Source organism: Morone saxatilis, unplaced genomic scaffold, assembly GCF_004916995.1.
Source record: "Morone saxatilis isolate NCDOM2014 unplaced genomic scaffold, NCSU_SB_2.0 Contig16, whole genome shotgun sequence".
Taxonomy (NCBI): domain Eukaryota; kingdom Metazoa; phylum Chordata; class Actinopteri; family Moronidae; genus Morone; species Morone saxatilis.
Window position 1 is genome coordinate 21,653,563 of NW_023339718.1, and position 13,317 is coordinate 21,666,879.

The 13,317-nt window shown below is 40.1% G+C and overlaps 2 protein-coding genes across 2 annotated transcripts in view; both read right to left on the reverse strand.

The window, feature by feature from the left end:
• Positions 1–5,964, reverse strand: part of sncaip (synuclein, alpha interacting protein) — a gene marked incomplete in the record, with an annotated part of 15,699 nt that extends 9,735 nt beyond the window's left edge. The window contains 4 exon segments of the mRNA XM_035658625.1: positions 932–1,497; positions 1,697–1,769; positions 2,456–2,543; positions 5,835–5,964. Coding sequence (XP_035514518.1) covers positions 932–1,497; positions 1,697–1,769; positions 2,456–2,512 — 696 coding nt within the window.
• A 3,957-nt stretch (positions 5,965–9,921) lies between these two features.
• The window catches only part of LOC118325103 (protein-lysine 6-oxidase-like), a 5,846-nt gene continuing 2,450 nt past the window's right edge, over positions 9,922–13,317 (reverse strand). The window contains exons 3-7 of the mRNA XM_035657663.1: positions 13,129–13,260; positions 12,889–13,045; positions 12,342–12,437; positions 11,709–11,824; positions 9,922–11,362 (exon numbers count right to left, since the gene is read on the reverse strand). Of these exons, the coding sequence (XP_035513556.1) occupies positions 11,356–11,362; positions 11,709–11,824; positions 12,342–12,437; positions 12,889–13,045; positions 13,129–13,260 (508 nt within the window). The 3' untranslated portion in view covers positions 9,922–11,355. The remainder of the gene's footprint in view (positions 11,363–11,708; positions 11,825–12,341; positions 12,438–12,888; positions 13,046–13,128; positions 13,261–13,317) is intronic.

Sequence of the window (13,317 nt, forward strand, 5' to 3'; positions counted from 1 at the left end):
GCATCTGTATTTGATGACCTGGGAATGAGAACAGGCTGTGAAGTGTGTAGGAGAAACTATAGTGGCCACGGAACTCGTGAAAGGCCCTATCTACTGTTTGGTTCTTGGTACTCTACAAAACATGGCGGTTCAACATGGCAGACTCCATGGAAGGCGACCCATAGCATCTGTAGATAAAAATGGCTCATCTGAAGGCAACGAAAACACAACAATTCCTATATTCAGCTGATTATAAACAAAAACACCTATGAATGTCATATTCCAGACAGATCCTCCTATATGTTACACACTGGACCTTTTAATTGGAAGGCAGGCTTGACTGGAAGTGGTTAATATAGAAAAACAACTCCATAGCGCCACAAGAGGTCTAAAGCTCCTGGGCATTTATATTTATAAAATATATTTATCTTCTATACACTAAACCGCAGTTGTTAAGTTGGTGCCCAGAATAATAATAGACTTCTACAGATGGTTCTACAAATATATCAAGATATTACAATGGCAGTATACTCAATACTCAACTACCGTCAGTCCTTCATGTGCACCAACCAGAATATCATAAGAGCACTAGGGATTTTGGGTAGTTGACTACAAAAACCACTAGTCAGTGCTGTGGGCAGTTGTTGACTCCTGAAGGATGATATGAGTTTACTAAATATCACCACTTTTACAGCAGTTAAACCTCACGACCAGTAAGAAGAAATACTGGTGAAACTTCTGCTGTGCATCTTATCCCTAATTTGTCTGTGCTTCATTTAGCTGGTATAATAATTTCAATCAAGTTTTTTTTAAGCGCCGGATATTATAAGTCTTGTTTAACACATCATTTCTTCCTACTAGGACACCCTCGGGGTCTCTGTGGACCATACATGGATTCACAAATAGTATTAACAGTATTAAAGAATTTGTTTTGAAGTTGATCAGTGTGTACCGGAGTCTGTGAGCTGCTGCTTCCCAGGCTCAGAGGCTCGTTGTGGGGTAAAGCGGAGCTCTTCAGCCCTCCTCCTCGAGTCCTCTCCAGGGTGCCTCCGCCCAGGTTGCTCCCTGTCACCGAGCGCTTGTCGTGGGGGACACGAGGCAGTGTGGACATCTGCTGACTGGACTTGATATAAGGCACGTCCAGTATCTCGTCCATGTCCAGATCATAGTGCTCCAGCTCCCCAAACAGAGCCTGGGGGTTGTTCCCTCCAACGACACCAACGCTGCCGCCCAGGCCCTTTGCCTTCCCTCCCGGGCCATCGGAGGAGGTGGAGGCATGAGTCGCTTTATCAGAGCTGGGGTCGTCCTTACTGCCCTCCCCCGGCTCCCCCAGCCCCAGCCCCTGGCCCTGGCACTGGGCTTTACCATCAGAGTCAGAGTCGTTGGTCTCTGGTTGGTGTTTGAGAGGGGAGACCCTCTTCACCGGTCGGAACTTACTGTGGACCTCAGCAAGCCCCGTGGGTTTGATGCCCCCACCGCTGTGAGAGGAAACCCCACGACTCCAGTTGATGGCTGGAGCTGCAAGAGGAGGAGAGATAATATCAGATCAGCTGAGGTACGTGGTAAATAGAAGTTTAGATGTATAAAAATAGGAGGACGTAAACTTCTGGACTACTGAGGTCTAGTATGACTCATGAATCATTTCAGTACTCTCAGACAGTACACTCAGTATAGGCATAGTAAGAATCCAAACCATACTTCTATAACACTTAGTTACCTGGTCTCTCCTCGGCCTGGCCATCACTCCTCCTGGACAACTCCGGGATGCTCTTCAGAGACGTCACAGAATACTGCAGGATGAGAACGAGAGAGAAATAATTGAGAAATAATTGAGAGAAAATTGCACACAGCAGCTCAGCAGCTGTGCGAAGTAGATATATTTAGATATTAGTTCATTGCAGTGGATGTTGCTCTAAGTACAGACAGATTGTAACATGAAGCAGAAAAGCAGCTGTAGCTTACAGATGTGTAATGGAACACTAATGTAGTCTCTCTAAATCCCTCACCAAGGTAGTAAAGCTAACTTCATGTTCAAACTGTTTTAGAGAGCTGTTAAATCACACCGTCTTATACTGAGAGGTTTCTATCCTTGTTGAATGGACAAAATATTAGACTTGCCAGAGCCGAGAAAACTGAACATTATGTTCTTCATCCAGGTGGGGTTTGTTACAGGACTGTTGTATTAGACTGTATTGGTTTTACGGGGGTGTACCTACTAAAATGGACACTGGGAGGATGCACCCTATTCCGATAGTTCTACGTAATGTGGAGGTTGTTGTTGGTGTTTCTTAAGTGCGGGCAGCTACTACGCTGCTGTTTTCACACATTACTGTAGGTATGTTCACAGGGGGGCTGTATGTAGAGAGACACTCTAAGCTTGGGGCAGGTGGAGACGTTTTTAGTCACCGTGAGTAAGTATCAGTTTGGTAGGAGAAGTTAGAAGAAGCAGCTGCTGACTTGTTGATATCATACTGACCACTGAATCATCAGAGAAGTCAATCTCATCCAGGTCCAGGTATTCAGGAGCCTCCATCTTCACACCACATCATCAGCCTCACAACCAGCTGCAGACATTAACACACGTCACATATTAGGATTATATACAGTGTGCAGCCACTTTTCAAAGCTGTGGGGGAAAATGTACATGAAAAAAAAAATCTATGATGCACACAAACTCTTATGTTAGTCAGGCAGCGTCATTATTTTTACTTTATTTCTCCTGTTTTGCAAGGTATTTAAGTTTGCGATCAATCAACAATTTCTGTAACCATTGAATAGCCTTTGTTTGCACCTTCTATGTAGCAGCATCATATCCAGAAATGTGATAAAGAAAAGCACTTTTGGGTATTAAGGTTGAAGTGATATGATCAGCAGGAATAAAACACAGGAAATGGCTGCAGGAAACTGAGACCGGTCCTGTTGAAAACTTGTGCAAAAGTGTTTTCTTTCTTTTTTTAACTGAAAAGACAAACTGCTGCTCAGTGAATAAAGAGGAAACTGTGGCAATAACAAATCAGACTTCTATTTTAAGTGGGATTTTCACTCTTACCGGCGAACAAAGGCTTCATGACAAACGTGCCTGAAGGAAATCAAATCCTTTTCTGCACAGTAATACTGGAGGTTTAAAAACGGCCAAACTGTCAAGCTCACAAACCGCCCGAGCTGTTGTGATCAAAGGCAACACACTGCGGGATAATCAGGACTAATCAGAGAGCAGCGTGACCTGCAGCGTGCACCGGGATTTAAAGATGCAACCTGAACCGACACGGGCGCAACAAACAACCCTGCTCATGGACACGGAACAAATATGTCAAATAACACCAAACAAACAGCTGACTACTGAGCTTTGTGCTGACAATGCTAATAATAGTCCCCTTTCTTTTATAGACAAATTGAAGGTATGTTTGTTTTTTTCACTTCAATTATAGTTGAATGGACAGATTTAATTGTTTCAGTTGTTTCATCAAGAAAACATCTTCTCCAACTGCAGCCTTCCTCTGTTTGATATAATTAGAAACTGAATCTCTTTATTAATGGATGATGACAGTCACTGTTAGTGGCAGCCCTAAGAGGATCACAAGGACCTGCTGTAACTGCAACCGCTGCTGAACAAGGTCCTACCGTAATCAGTGAAGGACCATGGTGTCTATACAGTGTCAAGAAGTGATCCCAATAACAACAGTTTGCTTTAGGTCGGAGGTGTTAATCGTTGTTTTCCAGGCGTCATTGTAAAGCCTCTGTGTTTTGTTCACCGCTCCCTGTACATTAACTACAGTCTAAGAGGTTGCTTTATGTTTTGAAATAAACATGGTCACGGGATGTTCAGAAAGCAGCAAACTGTGCAGCTTTCATGTAAGAGTGGAGCTGTTTTCAGACTGTGTGGGAGTGACCACAGAACTAAACCGGTCCAAATGAAACCTCTGATTGCAGCTTTGAGAAACAGTCGAGCCTAACATCCTTGATAACAACAGTTTAGGACCGAAACCCGACATCAAAAATAAGACTGAATCAAAAAAAGGGGGGGAGGACGTCTGCTTTCTCTGTTTATGCTAACAGCTGACGAGTCCAAATCCTTCCAGGCAGCGAGACGCGAAGACAATCAGGAGAGCAGAGTCAGGAAACAAGGACGGGAGTTTTCAGGAGGAATTTCAGAGAGATTGGATTACTGTTTCCACATGATGGAATTACATATATACACGTTTCTCCACATTTCCCTCAGAGGTGAAACTGAATCAAAGTCACGTAGCATCTCTTAAGTCCTGCACTCACAGTGGGGTTGCTAGGTTCTGTCTGAACTGCAAACGAACAAGATTAAACATGAAAATGAGTCAGAATCACAAATACTTTATTGATATTTGTCCATGTGACGTACCAGGCACCAATAGAGCCGTACAGTAACAAACAAAAACATCACTTCTCTGAGCCATATTCTCCACCAACCCAACCGTCTATAATGCCATTCTCACCATCAGCCAGTTGGAGGCTGTAATTCACACTGAGTGGAAACCAGATCACAGGCAAGAAGACCTGCAGACTGAACGGGGGCCAGTTGAAATCTCATTAGTGTTGGTCAGATAATGTGTAGGTTCACTGTCATTTGGCCTAATCTGAATCCACGTTTCCAAGTAAACCGGGTATAGCAGCATAAAGAGACCTTATGTTCGGTTTGAAGTATTTGTAAAACCTTCATGGTCACGTCTAGAAGGACGGTCGATCATTGTAAATAAGCATTTAGTGGCTTTAGGCGGTATTGTTTTCAGAGCGACATCATCTCAGACAGAGAGCTGAACTTCACAAACATTACACATCTGTGAAATAAAGAAAAACCTAGAGGGAGGGCCCAATGAAGGCCACATATTTTAGGAGTGTGGCTATTGATAGGCTGGCATTTCCATCCGGATTAGGCAGGATCTGAGTGAATTTCCACCTTGGCCAAACGATTTCCTGTAGGAAAGCCTGATCATATATATATACACACAAATTAATATTTCAACATGCAATAATGTGTAAAAACTAACACTGTTTGTTCTTAAAGGTGTTGTCTGATGTAAAACGCAATAGCAGGACACAATACACCACACTGAACGTTCACTTTGATTACTTTAGACTTGACCGGCTCTGCACTTGCCACATCATGCTAAATAATAAATAAAAGAGAGGAAACATTTGTATTAATATTGTGATGATGGCTCTCGGTTTCTATTTCAACAAAAGCTTCACAATGAGCAGTGACAGTAATACAGTTAGGAATATGCACTGATTCATGATGCTTCATTAGTAATAGCAGCCAGACAGTGTTAACTTATGGTGTAGATGTATTTAATCATCACAGTCTAGTGCCCCAAAGGCTCAGGCTGTTATTCTGATGAACATCTACTCAGAATTTCTGTTTTCAGGACAGAAATGTGAACAACGTTACATTTGTTGAGGAAGCACTGTAAGAAAAAAAGCCACAGGCTGATGAAAGTCAAATAAAATCCCATTTGAGAGCAACATGTGTGCAATTCTTCTCCTCTAATTAATAAGACCACTTGGTGCAGTGAGTTAACACAGCACTATTAGTCACACACAGGCTGACAGTAGCCAGGGAAGCTACGCTCTTTGTGTTCCCCCCACATAAAAACAACGAGTGTGATTTGTCCTCTCCTCACTGTGGACAGTGAAGCAGCAGGAGGCTAATCAGCTAAGCTAGCTCGCTAATCAGCATCCACAGAGGCTAATATGGGAGCTAGCTAACGGACGAGCCAGGCAGCTGGAAAAATGAGGTCAAAACAGAGAGCTCAGGTAAAAAGGACCCGGGCCCGGGATAAAAGAGCCGCTTCCTCCGGTTAGCGGGCAGTTTTACGATACAGTACCTTATCGAAGTCCGGCAGCCGAGGAGAAGCGGCTGGCTCGAGGAGAGGATACAGCTAGCCGAACCTAGCCGGACTGATCCGCGGATCCAGCTGTTTTTTCTCCCTGTGTCGCCTCGATGTCTTGAAAAGCACAAAGACTTTGACATATGGGCAGCGCAGAGAGGAGGGCAGAGAGGAGGGCTCACTCTGAGCACATTTCTGAGTACAGTACTCCTGTAGGACGAAGGGAAGAACTACACTTTAACCACTCTGTGCAACTGTTGCTTTGTGTGTATGTGTTTATGTAACTTATTAATAACATGCGCAGTGTGGTGGACCATTAAGTACAAAGGCAGTGGGATGTAACGAGGGCATTTACTCAATTACTGCACAGTCCTGAGGTGTCTTTACTTTACTTGAGTGTTTCCATTTTAAACATTTAACAGCTTTAGTTACTTTTACAGATCGATAAATGCATAATGATGCAGTAGGCTCCCCAGCAGTATATGAACACATGAATGCATCAGTAACAATAATCTAGTACTATGATATTATGTTAAAATGACATTTATTTCACATTATATTCACATTATGGTATCGTAATGAGCCTGTTTTGACCACGTAGTCTCCTGCTGAACAATGTGTATCATCCTGCTCTGTGGAAGGTGAAACTCACTGTCTGTGTCACGCCCACTGTCTCAGACTGAGACTTTTTGTTGCTCCTGCTGACTCATCACTTCAATAGACGATCTCTGATAGACAGCCGCTCACACAGAGGAAGTGGAGCCGTTAGATCGGTCCGTTATCCTTAGAATAAAAACTACAATAAAACTTCATTTTCATTACAATATGTATGTATTCTGAAATAAATGCACCGATGGAAACATATGTCTTCATTTCATTTTAAATTGTTACGTCTTCATTTTGAATCACTGTTTTATATTTTAGGGGGCTAACAATTGGCTGGGACAATGAAAATTATGAAAAGGATTAAAAATAAACCACTATTAATTATAATTGCTATTATAAAAATAGCAATTATAATTAATCAGATTGTTTGTTAATATATTAAAATTAAACCTACTTGCTTTTATAACTCCGCAATAGCTATTTGCTTTATTATTATTATTGCTTTAGTAATAATTATAATTGTAGTGAGAAGTGAAAGCAGTTAGTAACAAGTGGTAGAAATACAGCTTCCCACTCTGCATATATTACATGGCTTATATTAAATCGTGACTCAGTTGAGGAGAATGTTACAGTTATCCTAATTCTGGTAACTATGTGCTTGATATTTTATTTATTTGACTGTATTCATATCTAAACATTAAATTCAGTGGGCTGGATTCATCCTCCAGAATCAGACATTTGACATCATACATTCAGTTACATAACTTTTAGTCTGTCAGGGAGAAAATACAGAGGTTGTACCACAGACGAGTCTATAAATGTCCTCTGTGTTTCCATAATAACAGCCTCTGTAGCTCTGCTTCTGTCCACTGCGGTTTAACATTCAGCAGCTCATTTTGATCTCAACAGTGCCATCTAGTGGAGAACTCTGAGACTGTCACTGCTCAAACAGGCTCATTTTCTTTCAGGGAAGTGGTGCTTGCTTTCTAAAACAGTTAAAGATGACTGTTAATTTGATTGTTAGGGTAATAAAATATATTCATCTATTTTTGCATCAACATCAATACAGAGTTACGGGCCAACATGTTGTATTTTGTACAGCAGTGCTGGTGTGTGGTTAATAGTTCTTTATTGGTAAGCCATATTATTTTAACTGTTTTGACAACAAACATCTGAAAATGCTCATTGTGCTGAGTTGATGTCTCAATTTAAAGATGAAACTGCAACTAGGAGCCCAGTGTGTCTTTCAGCAGAGGTTACCAGTCCAGGGAGAAAACAGTGTCAGAAATAATAAGAAATGTATGTTATCTTACTTATTCCAATATTTACCATTTCTATATTTGTTATTTGTACAGTCAGACAGTGAGAAAAAAATACTGTGAGACACTATATTTATGAGTCCATTTTGGAAGACCCAGTACATTAATTTGATGGTGAGCCTCCCAGCTGGGTTCTGACATCAAGAAATAGGACCACTGAAACAGACGGAACCAGGCTTTGGGTTTTATTTAAGTGATGAAACGTCACTTTCACTGGACCCCTTGTCAGACAATCTGCATTAATAGAAGGATCAAGCTTAAATGGACCTCTGCAGAATGTTGCTGTTATCACTCATTGAGCAGCATTTCAATTCAGATTCAATTCCCGTCTCTCCACTGAATAGAAAGAATAAAAATGAATAAAAAAAACTAATTTAATCTGTGAGCTTCTTTTATTTTTGATAAAATAATTTCTGTGGGAACAGGAAGCATTTGTGATGATAGTTTGGCTTCCTTACAGCAGAGGGCAGAGTTGGACTTCTTATTAATGTCCAGCACATCTACATAATGTGAATGAGACGGAAGAAATACAAAAGGCAGAAGTATTCGGGTCCTCTTCTAAAGTAAAGTCAGCTATGACCTACATTCAAAACCTTACTCAAGTAAAACTAAGTATTATCGGCTGTATGTACTTATTCAGCAGTGAACTGATCCCTGTCAGTGTTTTACTATTAATTCATATTACTGCTGCATTAATGTGTATGCTGCATTTGCTGTGTGTGCTGTGTACGGTTGGACTGCTTAAGTTTGTGCTGTGTGCACAAGACTCATGGCTCTGACCGGTTGTTTCCATTCAGATGTGCTGGATTCTTGCAAAAGCCATTAGGAGCACTAGGAGGAGCCAGAGAACCTGATTTTTTCCACAGATTATCTACCTCATATACTCCTGTCAGGAATATAGAGACTGTGACAAAAGGCTATTTTTTTAAAATATAAAGTTAGTTAGAGTCTTCAGCTTTAACAAGTAGCATATGGTTTTTATGTGGTCCATGCTGGACTTGAACTGGGACTTGACCTTGACAAGAGTATGTCAACCAAGACTGCCTAACAATATCCATAGCCTTTAGCTCTCAGGCCTAACCTATTCTATCCTTGTGTCTGGTAGTTTCGAATTCGAACATGTCCAAAGCCCTTAGGCGTGTTATGGCCAGCTGGTGTGATGTTCTGTCTCAAACTGCAACAGTAATGTGTGACTGTGCTGAATTTTTCAGCTGTGTTCAAGTATAATCAAGTTGATGTCATGGCTGATATGGTGTTCTGTCTCAAATTTCTATGTATTCATTATGTTTTATTTTTATAGCAATCAGCAATTGTTTTTTTCTGAGGGTTGCTGTCAGGTGAGCCCTACTGGACTGGATCAGGACGTTGACCAGCAGCATCAATAAATAGTATCAGTGAAATAAAACACTTCCCAATTTAGAAAAGGGTATATCATATACATAACTGCATAGTTTGACAACACACATCTTGCAACTGTATGTTTTTAGCTGATTAAAATCTAATCATATGAAACTTTATTCATTCACAGTGTCATTCCTGGAAGTGCCTTTTTTACATTTGGAACGCAGATCAAATTTATGTTTGGATTTCTGTCAGGTTTCAGTGAGGAGACTTTTCATGTTTTTAAGGGGTCGCAATGTCTGTCCGTCTCAACCTGCACATGTAAACATCAGTTTTATTTACTGTATCAACAAAGAAGGGTTTTTATTTCAATATCCTTGTAACTGATCAGTGAAAAATATAATGTCATTGGTATCTAGTGGTGTTGGCTGAGCACATCATTCTCTTCAACAACAATCTGATTTAATTTCATGTTTGACTTCTTGTTTAAAACAAGAAATGTGTTCAGTGTGGTAAAAATACATTTTATGTAGCAGTGAGACAGATCACCACACTGAAACACCTTTAAGGTTTTCTAAGTGGAATCAAAGCAGGGAAATTGTGTTTATGTATCTTTTGAGTATTTAAGATGTTTCCATCATTCAACATGCATGCCAACTTTTGTAAAAACTTATTTGAACTATTTTTTTACCAAATATTTTGTTTCCACTCAGGTGCTAATGCATGGATTTAAACAGGTTAGCATTAACATAAAAAAACTGGTGGATGGAAATACACTGTGGGTTGTTAGGAGTCGACACATATCAACAGTGTTTACATTCAAGCTAACTTTATTAATGGGATATGAAGCAGTAATGCAGGTTGATAAGATAAGATATGAGCTCGCCTATACACAGCTCTGTAGGTATGTGTGGTTACAGGTTGTACAAGTACAAGTACACCCACTGTGTACTCTGTATACATACACTCTATACAGTGTTCACCAACAGAAACACACTTTAATTTGTAAGTCTGACTTCCAGCAGGATTTCCTTTTTTTTGTCCCTGAATATTTTTGGTTCGATTCAGTTTGGGGACACAAAACGGCACAAAGTAGAAAGCACGTAAAGCACCAAAAATCTAAGATCTATTCCACAGCACCAATAAAAACAAGAAAAACACCATTAGTGAAAAAAAAAAGCCTACAGGAAGTTTAAAACGCAAACTGCTTTCTCTGAAAATGCCCAGAAACTGTCATTGTGCAATTTCACAAATAAGGAGCATTAAATTAACATTAAAATGTCAGTTATATCATATATGGAATAAAAGTCTACAGGAGCTAAGGTAGAACATGCAGTAAGTAACTGTGATCACAAAAGTATTATTCTGTGATCATGAGAAAGTGGTTTTGTTAGCTCTTCATCTGAAAATATTAACAGTTTTCTCAATAAAATAGATTTCTTGGCATTAAAAAATGTATTTGTTGATCAAGAACAAAAAATCTTTACCCTGACCATGAGAAAAGTAGATCAAAAGAAAAAAAACCTATATAACTACTATAACATAAAGACTGAAACCTTTATAACTAACAAACTATCCCTGCTCTCTCTGACACTTGGTCTTTTGTGTAATTGTTTGGAAAACAGAATACTGCCTAATATCTAGATCTAATAGCCTCCTGGTCAATTTTTTTTAACATTTAATGTAAGAGTAAATCTGCACAGTACATAAAACGTTTGTAACCAGGAGCTGATAAATGTGGAGTAAAAAGTAGTGTAGTGGAGGAAAAGTAGAAAATCTCCCTTTCTAGAAATACTCAAGTACCGGGGTCCATTTGCACCACCTATTCAGATCAGACTTTGCCTATAACTTAGTTAGAAAGCAAATGTTTTATTTACGCATCACAATATTAAAGCAATAATTTGAAACTGGTTAGTGATTAAGATCTTAAATAGGACACACAAACTCTTGGATCTATAAATAGATGGTGCAACCATCCAGAACCTTTGAATTTACTGAAGTCCAGAAATGGAGCAGGCTAAATGTGGGCTACTTAATCCTGGTGTATTCTTACTGACATGAATACCTGCTTCTGTAATTAAACTGATTAGTAATCCATTCGTTTTGACTAAATTAATATAAAGTAATGGTTCAGTTGTTTTATTACAGCTAATAATCAGTATTTGCTTTAATCCAGTTATAATTGAATTATTTAAGTCACATGTAACTTCAAGCTTCATTCTTCTTTTCAAACTCAAACTGCAGAATTCATCTCAGTAGCTGCAAGAAACAAAAAGAACAACAAAATCAACCACTGATACAAAGTATTGACTATTAAATATTGACAGGTCCCGCTGTCTCCAGGTGGAAAGTCTACTCATTTACAGCAATTCTCTGGGGAATAGACCCCTGAAGTTGTTACACCACTGGAATATAATTGACTTGTAGGATTGCTGTGTTTGCTATGAAGGATTCATTTTGGGGCCAATATACTGTTTTATCTAAATAATAAGCTACAAAATCATTTAATTTTCAAAAAAATTAAGGTGAAGCTGAACTAATTCATCTGCATCCTCTGTTGTTGCAAAAATAGTTAATCTACAATAAAGAAGAAAATGTTTCTCACGATGTCATGGTGCATCCAGAGATGTGAGCGGCGGTGCCGGTGTACTGGACGTCACAACGAACCACGTTGTTGTTAAAGTTGGACTCTGGAACCTGCTGCCTCGGATTTACTGTCACCTGCCAGGACAACACACACAGTGTTTACAGTTTACAGTACATGAGCTTATGTCTCCTGATGTAGTCGTTTAAAGGACACGTTTGGCGTCAATCTAATTATTTTTTCTTATTATCAACAAATCACACAAAAAGACACAAAAAGACACAAACCAACAATGTCTGTCTGTATTCTCTGAATTCCTGTCTGTGGCTCTCAGCTCCAAGGCCATTGGTTGCTACTGAACACATCAATCTTTTACCTTTATTTTAAAAAAGGCTCAGTGATTCCCTAAAACAGCTGGTCACTGTAGTTTTTAAAAGTCAAATGTTACACAAATAGCAGGAAATAGTGCCTTAGTTGGGGACTATTTTCAGTGGTGGATTAATCTACATTTGGTGCTCTGATGAGTTCTCTATTGAGTAATGAGGAAAATATAGATAGAGTTACACCAAGCTTATACTAATAGGAAAACACAATATATCTGTCCAAATATAAAGCCACCAAGTCTTCCCAGTAGACTCTCAGTAGCTTCCACACCTTGAGGATGTATCTTCCAGGAGAGACGTCAGTGATGTCGATCCACTGACAGTCAATGTCAGCGTTGTACGTGTCATAACAACCTGGACTCAAACCCTGTACACACACACACACACACACACACACACACAGGACAACAAAATGCAATTGACACACTGAAGTACAGTGACTATTTTAATATCTAAATGTTTACATGCTTATTTATTATAGTACCATATGAAGAACTTCTAAAACATGATGCCTGAAACTACCAAAAATGAAACTACCAAAGAGAGCAGAAAATCTCTTCTTCCTTCCCTTGTGTGTGAGCTTGTGCGTCATATTTGGGAACCTAAATTTTACCTAGCTGATCAGAGTTAATATGTCTAAGGGGGACAAAGCAGATGTTCCCCAATGTTTTGTTCAGGTGCCCTCGTCCAGTACATGCCAAACAGTTTCTGTATCCATTGTGTGGGTTGATAAGCATCCGGGAAAATAATGCCGGTTAACCAAATCTCCAAATGACATAAGAAGACTACTGTGTGTGTGCATGTGTGTGTGTGTGTACCTGAGTGTGTGAGGTGCAGGCGAAGCGGCGGTAGTATCCCGGATCACAGGAAGTGTCCTCCAGACAAAAGCTTGCCTTGTGACCCTCAGCTACCTGCCTCTGAGTCTGGGAGTCCAGCAGCTCATACAGGCTGAACTCGTCCATGCTGTGGAAGTGACTGAACAACAACAGCACAATGAAGACAGAAAGCTCATATATACCGTACGTCTTTAACTCCAAATGCTCCTACTAGCTACCTACTTATGACAGCTGTGCCACTCCCAGGCATATCGAGGTTTACTGGGCAGGAAGTCAGCTGTTCCCTGGTTCTTCACCCTCTGAGGGAACCTCAACAAAACTCTGGTGTCATAATCCTGAGCATAACTGGAGGAACTGGAGGAGGAGAAGAGAGGAAAGGAGAGGAGAGGAGGAGAGGGTCAGTCAGGGATC